Here is a 15,405-nt window from a genome sequence, read left to right as displayed (position 1 = left end):
TGGTCTAACATTATCTTTAAGTTGCTTTTTTGTTTTTGTTGTTTGGGTTTTTTTGTGGTACGCGGGCCTCTCACTGTTGTGGCCTCTCCCGTTGCGGAGCACAGGCTCTGGATGCGCAGGCTCAGCGGCCATGGCTCACGGGCCCAGCCGCTCCGCAGCATGTGGGATCCTCCCGGACCGGGGCACGAACCCGTGTCCCCTGCATCGGCAGGCGGACTCTCAACCACCGCGCCACCAGGGAAGCTCCAACATTAACTGAGATTTAAAAATAAAAAGGTGCCTTGGGTATTTCTCCCTGAAGAACGATCACACATACTTAGATCATCAAATGAGATCTTGCAAAACCAATGGAAGCCATGCCCTATTACATAAACAGTGTTATTCATCTCACAGGCAGGTTCTACAAGACAAGACATTCTTGATTAAAGGACCACTCTCCACATCCCTCCAATTCTCTGCCTGTAGAAAAAACGCTACTTACTGATAGTATGGTTGGTCAAAAATAAGGTCTTAGATACATTCAATAAGAAATACTCTGAATTAAAAAACTTATCTTGGCAGAATGTGCTCAACATCCATAGATTCATCAAGTCACATGCTCTGCAACAGTCTGGGGCCACAGAAATCAATGGCCTTCTCTAGTTAATACCTATTCTTCATCTGATTCCTATTAATGATTCCAGACTTTAATAAAGTTCAATGAAGTATTCCAAACTACTTCCCTCTCCCTTCTCCACTTTCTCTGAAATTCTTAGTCTATGCCCTCCTCAATATTCAATTCTATCTAGAAACTAAAAAAGGACTAAAACTGACTGCAAAGCCAAAGGAAGGAACTGTGTCTTATTCATCTTTTTAATCCCACTGCCTAGCACTGTACTGGCCAAACCATAGACACTCAAGTTCTATTTGCTGAACTTGCAAGAAATTTGTTGAATTTGTTAAAGATTGTATCTCTATCTTAATAGATAATCTAGCCATCTGTATGTCTACACATGTCTGTTAAGCTATGTTTATAGTGAATATTTTACATATACTTTTTATTTGTGCCAAGTTAAAGAGGTAGGAAAGATACATTTGGCTTCTAATCTAAAACCAGGCATTTATCAGCTCCAAATACTCCAAATACTACCTGCACAGGACTGACAGCTCTAAAAGGCATACTGTCAAGGAAAAGTATCATAAACCCTGATAAAAGAATTTAAATATATTTGTTAATATTATGTACCCCCAAGAGCCATATTGCTATAAAGTTATAAAACAAGAGGTACATGTAACAGAGTAATTTTTACATCTGTGCTGCAAACTGAAAGTAACAGTTAAACATCTTAGTTAAAAAACAGTCTGGAGAAAATTGGCAAATTACCTTGAAGTTGTAAACTTGTTCCATGTCAGCCAAAGCTAAAGAGTATAAAAATTACCAAGCTCCAAAGGCAGCAGTTGTAGCGAGAGTGATTAGTATCAAACTGAGGACACATCAATGATTAAATAGAAGATTAAATTAAATATAAAAAAATGCTTAAAATTTAACTGGAATCATACTTTTCCTCAACTTTTTACTCATATAGCCAATCAAGTAAGATTGATAAAAAGACGTTCAATTTAACTAATATCTATTAAGTACATCGATGCAACCTCTGACTCCAGATTGTTATGGGTCAGACTCACACAGGAAGTCATCATATGCATAGAAAGAATAAAAGAGGCTATGCCTAGTAACTACCTCTGGGCTTCGGAGAAAAGGTGAGGAAGAAAGTCTCCAACTTTTACCTCTCACTTTTTTTTAAATAACGAAGGTATCCTACTTTTATAATTAAAGGAAAAAGAAGAACCTACGTGCATTTGTGATGATCATAGTCAAATAGAGAAAGATTAAAAAGAAATTCTCTAAAATATTAAATATTAATAGTAGTTAGCTTGCATGGTATGGAACTCAACTTTTTATCTTCCAGTGTTTTTAAAAAGTGTTATTTTTACAATAGATGTAGTTTCAAAGATACAAATCTACAGAACTGATATGCATGTATTTTCTTCAAATTTACAAAACTGGGATAAAACATAATGCCAGTTTTAAAACTATTCCCAAAAAAATCTCTCCAGCTTACAAAGAAAAGAATTCTATATAGTATAGGCACTTGCAGAGCCATCTCTACACAATTAGAAGCATCCTGTTTGCATCAAATATAATAAAGGGATTTATAACCTTTAATATCTGTCTTCAGGCTTTTTTAAACATTGGGTAATAAAATAACAAAAAATTCTGACTGACTAGCTCACTAAATTTTTATAATGCCACACTAACGTTTGGCCTATCAAGAAAAACAATTAGTAAATTAGAATATGTGCCCAAAAAAGATCCTTGGTTAACTTATCCTTTTCAATGGTCCAAAGAGAAAATTTCCACCAGATACAGAATATTTTAATTTATTTGTAAATATTTAAAAATAGTATCTTGTATCAGAAACTATGCTAGGAACTTTAATGCACTTCACCTTTACTGCAAAGGAGGTTTTATTATTACATCCTTTCACCAATGAGAAAACTGAGCCTGGGAGGTTCTGTGACTCTTCAAGGTCATGCTGCCAGAACCCACATGCAAAGCTCTGGATGTTCTGGTGCTTATTTACTTGTCTCTCACTGCTTAAAGTACCTTCTTGTACTTTGTTCTCTAATTTTAGCCACAACGAACTCTTCAAGTTCTCAAAGGGTCGATAACCATCCCTTACCTTGCTTTTGCACACAAACTGGACTTATATCTGAAAAACTGTTAGCCTCTCCCCCTCATTTATTAAAATTTATTTATTTATTTATTTATTTTTGGCTGTGTTGGGTCTTCGTTTCTGTGCGAGGGCTTTCTCCAGTTGTGGCAAGCGGGGGCCACTCTTCATTGCGGTGCGCGGGCCTCTCACTATCGCGGCCTCTTGTTGCGGAGCACAGGCTCCAGACATGCAGGCTCAGTAGTTGTGGCTCAGGGGCCTTGTTGATCCGCGGCATGTGGGATCTTCCCAGACCAGGGCTCGAACCTGTGTCCCCTGCATTAGCAGGCAGACTCTCAACCACTGCGCCACCAGGGAAGCCCTCCCCCTCATTTTTAATGAATTCCTCCTCATTCTTTAGGTGATAGTCAAGTAATAAAAACTCTGATTACATAAATATATAAAAACAAACGAAAAATTAAATCTACCTTCCTTTCAAATTTGTTCTTAAGTCACTTGCTCTGGTCTTTAATGGCCAGCTCAGGACAGCAATAGATTCTGCCTTGTTACTAATTTACTAATGATTTGGGTTATTACAGAAATTATACTTATCTAGTAATTGCTTGATATCACTACTAGTAAAAGTATACTAGTAGTAACTGCTAGATGCAGAACTAGGAAAATAACTAATAGTTAAATGAGAAAACAATGGTTTTTAAAGTCTGGAAACCAGCCAAATGAATTTTAATAGCTATTTAGTAAACAAACAAAAATGAAATTACTTAAGTACAGAATGGGGAAATACTAAAAACATTTTATGTAGGAACCAAGAAAAAAAGGAGTTTACTTTACTGCAGGCTCAATATGGACTACACAATTGTCAACGTAAGTGATGCAATGCTGATCTGCTTTAAAAGTTGTATTACTCAGGATAATTTAGTAACACACTATTTCAACACAGATTATTCAGAGTGGAATATGATATCAGCTCTGGTAGGCCTATTTTATGAAGGATGACAACAAATAATCAGGCTCAAAGAAAGGTCACCAGGAATGATAAGGTTTTGGAAGACATCACAGCTGGAGAATCTGGGCATGTTCGAAGAAAACTTAAATTATTATAATCCTTTTCCCCCAATATTTCTAGTAATATCATGAAGAAGCAATTAGATTTACTCTGTATGGTTTCAATGGGAGGATGACAGACAACTGGAGGAAGTTACAGGAAAGCAGATTTTGTTTCAATATAAAGAAATATAATTCTTCTAATTATACATTATTCTCATGATAATAAAAAACTAAATCACTTTATGAGATAGAATACTGCTCACTGAAGTATTCAAGCAAAAGATTCATGACATTAAAGATAATTTTAAGAAAGATTTTCTGGAGCATGAAAGGAGCTATATAAAATTTATTCATTCTTCCATTCAATAACTATTTGTTGAGAGCCCCCTATGGGCCAGGCACCATTCTTAGTACTTCAGACTTGTGCTTGTTCTCACAGAACTTACATTCTAGTGGTATGATACACACAATAAACAAGTAAACACATAAACAAGATAATTTCACAAGGTGGTTAAGTATTATGAAAAAAAGAAAACAAGACAAGATGTCAGTGTAGATTCAGGGCCAGTGGTGGGAAAAGGAAGGAACATTACCTGCATAATCAGGAAAGACTCACTGAGGAGAGGACTTTAAGTTAAGACACAAATGACAAGAACCAGCCATGAAACAACCCAGATCAGAATGATTCAAGCAAAGGATGAGCTAGTACAAAGACTGAAGCAGGAACAGGACGGGCATTCAAAGACTGCAGCCCAGCAAAAGTGGGAGGCAGGCAGTACCTCCCCATCAGGCCAGAGTAAGCAGCTTGAAGTGCATTCTAAGAACAAGCAATGGAAGGCTGTTTTGTGTTTTGAGTGTTTTAAGCAGGGAAACACAGACGTGATTTGCATTTTTATAAAATCTCCTTGGGTGTATATTGAGAATATATTTTAGGGAGGTAAAGGGAGAAGCAGAAAAACTAGTTAGGAAGCTACTGCAGTTATCCAAACAAAGGATGATGGTGGCTTGGTACATAGTGGTAGAAATGAACAGAATGGCCAGGTTTGGGATAGATTCTGAAAGAAGAGTCTACCAGAGTTGCAGATCATTGGATCTGAGAGGTTAGGTCAAGAAAAATATTAAAAACAGTTAACTTCACAGAGTGCATGCTTTGTTCTATACATTGCTATACATAATTTACATGTAGCAATTTATTTCATCCTTACAACAATTTTACAGGATTAGGAGGGGTTATAAGAAACTAAGAAACTGAGGTACAAAGAGGCTAGGTAACTGCCTATAGTCTCAGAGCAGAGATTCAAACCCAAGAAATTAAAGCAGTACAAGAATGGCCTCTCCAAACTAGCATAGTTGTGAAGAATTAATGACATTGACTTGGGCACTGTATAAATGGTGGTACCCTTAAAGACTGGGGAAGTGGATTTGCAGGAGAAATGAGAGGATGTAAAGCCAGATTTCTTTTTCAGCCATGTTAAATTTAAGATATCTATAAGACATCCAAATGGAGATATACTGTAAAAGCAGTAGCTGAATATAGTAGTTTCCAATTCTGTAGAGAAGTCAGGACTTGGAGGAACACAGGATCTGTCACACAGAATAGGTGACAACTGACAGTACTAGTGCTATACAACAGAAAATATAAAAAGATTAGCAGTGTAGGACAAAGTTCTGAGGAACTCCTTAGTAATTGGAAGGGAAATGATCCAGCAAAGGCAAATCTAAGAAGCAGTCAGAGAAATAGGAGGAAAACCAGAATTATCACAGCAGCCAAGAAAAGATGTTTCAAGAGGGATGGAGTGGGCTACTCTACCAAATGTTGCTGAGAGATCAAGAAAATGGTGACAGAAAAGTGAACGCTGGATCTGGCCAAGTCGTGATTAGTAAACTTGAGAAAAGTAGTTACTGTGAAATGGTGAGGATAGAAGCAAACTAGATGGGAGTGAATACAGGAAAAAAAAACGCTGATAAGAAAGTAGCAAGAGCGTCTATGGACAATGCTTTGTGAAAATTTACAAAGAAGGGAAACAGAGAGGAGGTAGTGGAGGAGGTCAGGGTAACAAGGGTGTTTTTCCCAAGATGGGAAACACTAACTAATGAATATTTGTATGTTCATGGCAATAATAGCAGATGACTTCTAAATCTTTTTCCAACACTAAGCAACTAAATACAACAATTATGTTAAGTAAATTTCTTTTCCTTCAGCCAGAAAATATTTTGCCTATTCAATAAAATCCACCATTAGGAATATTTCTAGGGAATTTCCACATCAGAAATGGGTGGTTCTAAAACACAATATTTAAAATTACATAATGTGGCTGTGCAATACTCAATCACAAAACATAATCAAGATGAAAATCTAGTGTGGTCATAAAAGGAAATTCTATGATTGCCCACATCACAAAATGTTCTTTTAAAAAAAATGTTATAATTCCTGATGCTTAATTACCTGTAACTTTCCATCAGCTACAAGCTGCTATTACCCCTTAAATTCATATGTAAATAAAATGGAGCTTCAATTTTTAAAATAATTTTTTCTATCATTTAACTGATTTTATTCTAGGTAAGTCCTACCTATAGCAAGACAAAATATCCTGAGAAGGCAGTGACAGCATATAAACCAACAAAAGAAATCACTACTTACTACATCTACTGAGACATATGGTTACTAGTTAACGTCTAACAGTTACTAACAATCTTCATATAGTAGACATGTGTTAATCATTCTTATACCAATTAGGCATTGTTAGAGCATTAAACAGTGTTTGCTCACACTGAGTATAATGACACATGCAACCAACAAATGGTAACAGAGTGAAATCAAGGTAAGTAAAAGGCCTATGATTCCATTCAATTGAGGAAAGAAGAAAAGGTGGGGATGGATATTGTTGTTGGGATTAATCTGTGGCTTAATTTATAAATTTTCCAAATTCTGAGTGAGTTAATTAAATTTCCATTCATTTTCGATTCTCAGTTCTGCCACTAACATAAAGAGAATAAAGAAACAACTACAAAAATTTTGGTTACACTGATTACTTCTTAGATACTTGTCCATTCTCCCACTAAATGTACATTACTTTTTAAAAAAATAAATTTAAAGGGGTGCGATAGGGAAGGTGGCAGGGAGGGAGACACAAGAGGGAAGACATATGGGGATATATGTATATGTATAGCTGACTCACTTTGTTATAAAGCAGAAACTAACACAAAAAATTTTTTTAATTAAAGAAAATAAATTTAAAACAAACTTAACCACACCAAAGCATGCCAGAAATAGTGTACAATCATATACTAATAATATCTTTTCTCTGTTTATGTCACCACAGAATGGCCTCCTGTGACCATCCAACCTAGTATGTTTTCCCTGATGGTCTTCATCACTGTACCATTAATTTTCTCCACTGCACTTATAATAATTGCTAACTAGTTGTTTGCTTACTTGTTTATTGTCTGTCTTCCCAATGGACTGAAAAGCAGAAAACCATAAATGTTTTCATCACCAAATATAACCAGCTCCTGCGCAGATATCTGGTATTCCAAAAGGTGCCCCTCAAATATTATTTAATTGATGTGAATAAGCGAATGTGTTTTATAGTCTACCAAGATTACTCAGGAACAAAGGTTTCCAATTAGAACATAGGTTTAGAATATAGGTTTCCAATTATATAAGCTTACATCTTATTAAAAATAATAATGGTATCATCTGAAAACGATTGTATTTTTTAGTCTGTTGATACAGTTAATTACACTGATTGACTTTAGAATAGTGAACCAGCTTTGCAATAACAGAATAAATGGCTCTTCATCAAGATACACTATCCTTTTTATATACTGCTGCATTCTCTTTGCAAATATTTTGTAGAGGATTTTTACATCCACGTTCATGAGGGAGAGTCTGCAGTTTTTCTTATTACGGCTTGTCTGGTAATGCTGGCCATAAAATGAGTTGAGAAGTGCCCCCCTCTTCTATGTTTATGTAGGATTAGTATTATTTCTTCCTTAAATGATCATTTCAAGAGATACAGGAAAGTCATTTAAGAAAATTCAACAGTGATCCATGATAAAAACTCTCAGCAAACTCGGGAAAGAAGGGAACTTCCTTAACCTGATAAAAAAGCATCTACCAAAACCCTACACCTAACATATCTAATGATCAAAAATCAAATGTTTTCCCTCTAGTTCCAGAAAAAGACAAGGATGTCCTCTCTCTCTCCATCCTACTCAATTTTGTATTAAAGGTCCTAACTAGTTCAACAAGAAAAATAAATAAAAAGCATACAGACTGAAAAGGGAAAAATAACACAGTCTAATCACAGAGAATATGACTGTCTGTATAGAAAATCCCAAAGCATCTACCAAAAAAAGCCACTAGAGTAAGTGAATTTAGCACAGCAGCAGGACAAAGTTAACATGTAAAAATAAATTATACTTCTATACATAGCAATGGACAACTAGAAAATGAAATTTTAAAACACCATCATTTACAATAGCACCAAAAATCATTAAATACTTAGGTATAAACAAACAAAAAAATGTGCAAGGTCGACATGCTAAAACGACAGACCACTGTTGAAAGAAATCAAAGACCCAGGTAAATGATGAGAGGTACCATCTTCATGGATTGCAAGACTCAATATTGTTATGATGTTAATTTTCCCCTAAATATATGTATAGGCCTAGTCATCAAAATCATACCAAAATTTTTTGTGTAAGTTGACAAGCTGATTCTAAAATTTATATCGAAAGGCAAAGAAACTAAAACAGCCTAAACAATTTTGAAAAGGAATGAAGTTTGAGAATTCATACTGTTTAATTTCAAGACCACAATAATATAACTACAGTAATCAAAACAAACACATAGATCAATAGAATAGAACAGAGCCCAGATATACGGTAAATTGATTTTTAACTAAAGTTTTAAAGTATCTGGAATTAGGTCTGAGAGAAATATGCTTCCTTCCTAGGGCACTAAATAAGAAGTTGTAAATACTGACTTCTTCAGAAGGAAAATTTTTTTCTTTACAAAGCTGTCAAAATGTTTTAGGCAAAAAAATGAACAACAAATGTCAAAGAGGGTAAAACAAAAGAAAATTAATATTGATAGGAAATGGCACCTTAATAACATGAAAGATATATGCTGTGTTCCCAGCTTTGTTCATTACTAAATTACTAGATTACTAAAGAGACAAGAATTAAGGCAGTAATAATCATTTCAATAGCATGTAATAAACCCGAATAAAAAAATAGTTTGCTGACAACATTAAAATAAAGCACTTCTATCTGCTTTCTTTATATAAGGAATTTTCTACAAGCTTTCAAAACCGAACACCAATGAAGTACAGGATGAATCATTATTCCTTGGTGATGAGAAGGAAGATTATTGAGGGGGGGGAGAAGTATGATAAACTAAGAGGGCAGTAAAAAGTAAACTTGCTGTTGAGAATGAAAAACAGGAGAAGACAAAATACACCTGAGCAAATAAAAAGTTTATACCTGGTAGCACTTATTGTCCTTTTGATCGAGAGGCTGCGAGATGTTCCCTCTTCCTTCCCCATCCCGAACCTCCAACACCCAAACGAACTTAAAGGGTTGTAGCTGGCAAAGGATGACGTGGGAATTGAGCTTTCCTATGGTATAAAAGCAACTAAATTCCACTTTTAAGAAACTGGAAGAGAAAGGGGGCGTGGCGGAGAAGAGAAGTGACTTGATCGGGCGAAAGAAGATGACTGGAAGATGATTTCATGGTGCAAGTGGCGGATGAGATTACAAGGACTGAGTGGGAGCCTTTACAAAGCTTGGAGTCAGGTGCTGCAGGCAAATTAGTCACCTAGAAGGTACAGGGCTGGGACAATCATGGATTCGGCACTAGCAGGAGGCAAAACGAAGAGAGAAGAGGAACTGGAATACAGGGTGAACGTCCCTCAAAACCTCTGACCCAAAAAACCCAGGAAACGCTGATGACGGGGAATGGGACCAGAGACAGCTGGGAGCATCTCCAGGACCCAGGTGGAAGAGAAGCGGCCGCAAACAGGGCACGCCCGTCTGAAGGTGAGCAAGAAGGACCCTCACGGAGTTAAATCCCAGACTCCTGGGGAGTTCAGGGGTGTAGGCGGCCAGGGTCCCAAGCGACAAGACACCTCACTCACCTGGTTAGTGACCTGAAAACGAAACAGAGAACACCATTTAGCGACAAACTGCCCGGGACTAGAGGCGGCAGCCCGGTGCCCTCCGCCCCCGCCCGCGGCCTCAGGCCAAGACCCGAGCCACGCTCACCTCGGGATTGGCCTCTAGCGGCAGCCAGCGTTGACTCTCCATGGCCACTCCGCCCGGCCCTTCTCCAGCTCTGACAGCCGCCGCCGCTTCCGCCCCCTTGCTCCTGACCTGGACCCGTCCAACCCTGCGCCCCGAGGGAGGGGTGCCGAGAGACTTAGAAAAGTCTAACAACACTCTAGCTCCTTTATCGCTCGCTACAGAACCACAAGTCAAGGTTTCCACTTTAAATTAAGATACAATCGGAGAGGAAAAGAATAGGAGCCAGCTTCCTATTGCAGAAGGGAAAAGAATCTCAGCTCTCTCCCCTCGCGCTTGGACTCTTCTGAACCGACGGGACTGCTCCAGTGCCACGCATGCGCCAAGCGCGGGTCTGGGACCGCGTGCTCTCCGGCGCCCTCCCATGCCTGTATTATCAGCCGGAGACGCTAGGGGCCGCGCCGCTGAGTCCTGTTCGTCGAGGGAGGGACCTGGGCGCTGCCAGTCAGGAGGCCCCGCACCCAGAGGACGCCAGTCGTGCTCAGAAGCTCCTTTGCCAGGGTGCAGAAGTGATATGTCGGCCTTGTCTGCTGTTACAGAGTGGGGAACATTTCTATATACCTACACAGTTCCGTGTAGAAAAAATGTCAAGTACCTGTTATGAATCAGACGCTGTAACTAAGTGTTGGGTACACAAAGCTAAGCTTACAGTAGGGTAGAAGAGGTGGACAAAAGAACGAAGAATCACAATGAAGTGTGATACACGTGTGATAGTGGTAGCATGAGGTTGGTGAAACTACACAAAAGGGCAGCTAACGGGGAAAGGGAGTGTCCAGAAGGCTTCCTGGAGGAAGTGGACAGCTAGAGTGAGCCCTTAAAAAAGTCGATGGTAGCCAGTCAGAGAGGAGGGTGCTCGGAAGAAGGGAAAGTGTGCACTGTGGCTGCAGAGCCTGCAAGACTGAAGGGCAGTGGTTAGAGACAGTTTTGGAGAGATAGGAAGGGACTAACTGGTCAAGATATCTGGGCTTCATACTGAAAACAGCGGGGAACCGCTGAAGGATTTTAAGGAGAATTTTCATCTCTCTTTTCCATCAGGCTGTGAATTCCATAAGGCCTGCAGCAATGTCATTTTTGAATTCCTCACACCGTTTTCCCCAAAGCCTAACCCAGTGCCTGACACATAGTAGATGCTCAATAAATATTTGAGGAGTGAATGGAATAATCAGATATGCATAAACCCCATTTTCAATAATGTGGAAAATTTGCCAGAGTGAAATGATGAGAGACTTAATTAAGGCAGTAGCGGTGATGGAGGGGCAGGAGGGGCAGGCATAGAATAAAGAGATACTGTTTGAAGGGGGTATCCTACTGCTGAGCCCGCACTGTCAATGACGACTCCAGAGATCTGACCTGGGGTAGAGTGCGTGTTACTGCTGCACCCAAGAGAGGGAATGCAGGGAGAGGAGCAGTTAGGGAGTGAGGAAAAGATAATTACACTGAGCTTGCCTTTCTTGGGGAACTTCCAACTCTCCCACTCATGTTCTTCTGGCCACTATTCAACTTCCAAGGAATTTCCAAGACTCCCCATTCTCCTTATCTATCTGAGAGATTGTTGCAATACCACCCAACTGTGAGGTGGTACATCTGAAATGTCCAGCTCATCATGGGAAGCCATAGTTGCATAATCACTTCAATTGCACAGCCAGGCTCTTAGTGGCATGCCAGGCGTTGTTTTTCAAATGACTTACTGTCAGAGGAATGGCGTTGGTCCAGAACCTTGAGGTCCTGCACTGTGACCCTCCTGTTAGGGCTTCCCTAGGACTTCACACAGCGTGGACCTCTCTAGCACCATTGGATCTGCTGAGATCTAGGGCCAAACAGAAGGTAGCTTGCATTCCAGCATGGACTTGCTGCAGAGGACTCTCTTGCTCAGGGATCTACTCAAACTGGCAGCCATCCATATCACCCAATAAACGTGTTGCACCTGTATTCCCAAATATGATGTATGCTGCATCCAAAAGCCAGAAACCCACCAAGTGCTCTGCCTCTTGCAGGGTACAATAGCTTATCCTTCATCTTACAGAGGTTGTCCCATTATGGGCTAGACCTTTGGACCCATAAAAGCCTTATGAGGGACTTCCCTGGTGGTGCAGTGGTTAAGAATCTGCCTGCCAACGCAGGAGACACGGGTTCAATCCCTGGTCCGGGAAGATCCCACATGCTGCAGAGCAGCTAAGCCCATGTGCCACAACTACTGAAGCCCGCGCGCTTAGAGCCCGTGCTCCGCAACAAGAGAAGCCACCACAATGAGAAGCCCACTCACCGCAACTAGAGGAAGCCCGCACACAGCAATGAAGACCTAATGCAGCCAAAATAAAGAAAGAAAGAAAGAAAAACTTTATGAATGTAGTAGCCTCTGATCTTTGTAGGGTTTAATTCTCAGCCTCTGGCATGCATATACCCACCATGGTATTGAGTCCAGTACTTCTTAAACTTGGATGTACATACAAATACCTAGGGAATCTGAAATGCAGATTTTGATTCAATAAGTCTAAGATGGGGCCCAAGATTCTGCATTATTGGCTCCCTTTTTTTCTGTTGTTGTTTTGTTTTTTAATTTTTTAATTGAAGTAGAGTTGATTACAATGTTGTTTCTGGTGTGCAACAAAGTGATTCAGTTATACATATGTATAAGGTCCCTATGTTTCTTTTTGTTTGTTTTTTGTTTTTTTGCGGTACGCGGGCCTCTCACTGTTGTGGCCTCTCCCGTTGCAGAGCACAGGCTCCGGACGCGCAGGCTCAGCGGCCATGGCTCACGGGCCCAGCTGCTCCACGGCATGTGGGATCTTCCCGGACCGGGGCACGAACCCGCGTCCCCTGCATCAGCAGGCGGACTCTCAACCACTGTGCCACCAGGGAAGCCCAGGTCCCTATGTTTTAATTCTTCCTTTATCTATACCCTTTGCCATGTAACACTGAAGTTTTTTCCACTAGAGGCAAAGTAGTGTCAATCCTCATTATTCATGGGTTCTGCGTTTTGAATTTACCTACTTGCTAACATTTATTTGTAACCCCCAAATCAGTACCCATGTCACTTTCAAGGTCATTCACAGACATGCTCAGAGTGGCAAAAAAATTGAGTTCCCAGCTGAGGTCAAGCAAGGCTGTGCTCTGCGTTCTTGTTCAAGGTCTTGTATTGGAAATGTGTCCTTTCTGCAGTCTATTTAGTGCCACATTTTTAAGGCACATTGTTTTTGTTGATGATTTCACTGTATAAAATGGCCGCAAGCATTGTGCTCATGTGCTGTTTTGTGTTCCCACACACAGGAAGACTGTGATGTGCCTTATAGAGAAAATACATGTATTAGATAAGTTCCTTCAAGCATGAGTTACAGTGCTGTTAGCCCTGGGATCAGTGTTTACGAATCAACAATATAGATTAAATGTGGGGACTTTCAACAAAAATACACATAAAAAATATGTTGATTTGTTGATTAAAATGTGACCAGAGGCTCACAGGAACCTAACCTGTTTCCACTAGGAGCAATGGTTCAGTATTTACTAACTCAGCATTTGTGGTAGCTTTATAATGAGAATTAACTGTATATTTACCCACTCCTTGACATTGAGTTCAGCCATGTGATTTGTTTTGGTCAATGAAATGAGGCAGAAATAATTGTATGCCAGTTCGAAATCCAGGCCTGAATAAGCTTCTGCTTGCTGTTTGTACTTGTGTCATCACCTGGAGAAGAATGAGCTTGGGCCAGCCTGCTGGTTCCAGGAAGAGAGTAAGGACACCTGGAACACAGCAGAAACGCCTCAGCTGAGCCCAGCCTCCACTGGCCAACTCACTGCTAACCCCCAAGACATGTAAGCTAAATAGATGTTTGTTTGTAGTATGACATTGGGAATTTGTGGGGGGCAGGGCTTTTTTACACAGCAACACCTAACTGCTATATCTACCAAAAATTTTCATACTCAAATTCAAAGGAGTCGTCAGATAATTGATACAGCTGCCCCAAATTCTAATAACCAAATAAAAACATGCAGTTGAACCTCCGAAAAATGTTATTTCCTACATGACTAAACTCATAGTTTCATTTTTTTCAGCAACTGTTGCAAATTCAGCAGCTTCTATTCAAACACACTGGGAAGTTTTTGACAAACTGATGTTTGATGTCTTAACGAAAGTATTTGAGACTCAAAAACTGCTCTCTCATTTTTATAAATTTCTTTCTTATATTCTGAGGGATCTGGCAACTTCTCCAACCTTGAACTGAAATAAGCAACACTTTTGTTTTATCTACTCAAGTATATCCACCTTTTTTAGGAATTGTAATTTGGTTGATTTGTAAGAACACATGGAATTTTGGTCGTTCCTCCAATAACCCATATTTGCCTTACTGATCTAAGTTTACAACACACTGTTCTCTTTCCATGCCTGGTTCCATTCCTGGTAACTTTTTTTATGCCAAATCACAGCATAATTTTTTTTTTAAAGGAACACTTATTTATTTATTTATCTGTCTATTTATTTATTTATTTTGGCTGCATTGGGTCTTCGTTGTTGTGTGCAGACTTTCTCTAGTTGCAGCGAGCGGGAGCTACTCTTCGTTGCGATGCGCAGGCTTCTCATTGCGGTGGCTTCTCTTGTTGCCGACCACGGGCTCTAGGCGCCAAGGCTTCAGTAGTTGTGGCACGTGGGCTCAGTAGTTGTGCCGCACGGGCTTAGCTGCTCCTCAACAGCATAATCTTTTTAAAGGCATTTCACATGGCATTTAAACATAGTATGTACACAGCCAGCAATACCCGTGATTCAATAGAAGTGTTGAACAGCTGTAACCAAGTTCACGTATACACCTGCAAAAACAACTGAGTCACACCTGCTGCCTGCCTACCCGCCACTGTAAGCAGCCATCTGATGCAATGTGCAGTATGATTTCTCAGGAGTCAGATGCGAAAAAATATGCATCTAACAATTGATGAAATTCGGTATTTGTACAACACCTGACTTAATCAAATAAGGTTGTCATTGCAGTCATAACCAGCTCAGGGAATCTTCTAGGATGAGGCCTCACCTGGCTTTCCTTAGGGCTATGGTGGGGGGGGGGGGTTGGGGAGTGGTGGTGGTGTCAATTTCGCTACACACCTGTAACTCATTCATGGCACACCACCATGATTACTCTGTCTTATATTACTTGTCATAATAGGAATACATCCAGCTGTCTTCATGCTGTATCTGCCTTTAGCCTTTGTTGCATTGCCAAATAACCATCCTAAAACATAGCCTTTTTGCAATACTTAAGAACATATCGGGACTTCCCTGGTGGCGCAGTGGTTAAGAATCTGCCTGCCAATGCAGGGGACAAGGGTTCGATCCCTGGTCGGGGAAGATCCC

The 15,405-nt window shown here is 39.9% G+C and overlaps 1 protein-coding gene across 5 annotated transcripts in view; it reads right to left on the bottom strand.

Moving 5' to 3' along the window:
- The window catches only part of UCHL3 (ubiquitin C-terminal hydrolase L3), a 346,469-nt gene that overhangs the window by 33,987 nt on the left and 297,077 nt on the right, over window positions 1-15,405 (bottom strand). Inside the window, exon 1 of one of the 5 annotated variants that reach the window (XR_009536797.1) lies at window positions 10,032-10,198. The exons of 1 other annotated variant lie outside the window; for it this stretch is intronic. Coding sequence is in view for 2 of the 4 variants with exons in the window: in XM_060129264.1 (XP_059985247.1) it covers window positions 10,032-10,073 (42 nt within the window). In the remaining 2 variants the exon portion in view is untranslated. Of the gene's footprint in view, window positions 1-9,251; window positions 9,405-10,031; window positions 10,207-15,405 lie in introns of those variants that run through there. 3 more of the 5 variants (XM_060129264.1, XM_060129265.1, XM_060129266.1) reach the window with 3 other exon arrangements.

Source organism: Lagenorhynchus albirostris, chromosome 18 (genome assembly GCF_949774975.1).
Source record: "Lagenorhynchus albirostris chromosome 18, mLagAlb1.1, whole genome shotgun sequence".
Classification (NCBI taxonomy): Eukaryota; Metazoa; Chordata; class Mammalia; order Artiodactyla; family Delphinidae; genus Lagenorhynchus; species Lagenorhynchus albirostris.
The sequence above is the reverse complement of the archived record's forward strand: the minus strand, read 5'-3'. Positions and strand labels throughout refer to the sequence as shown.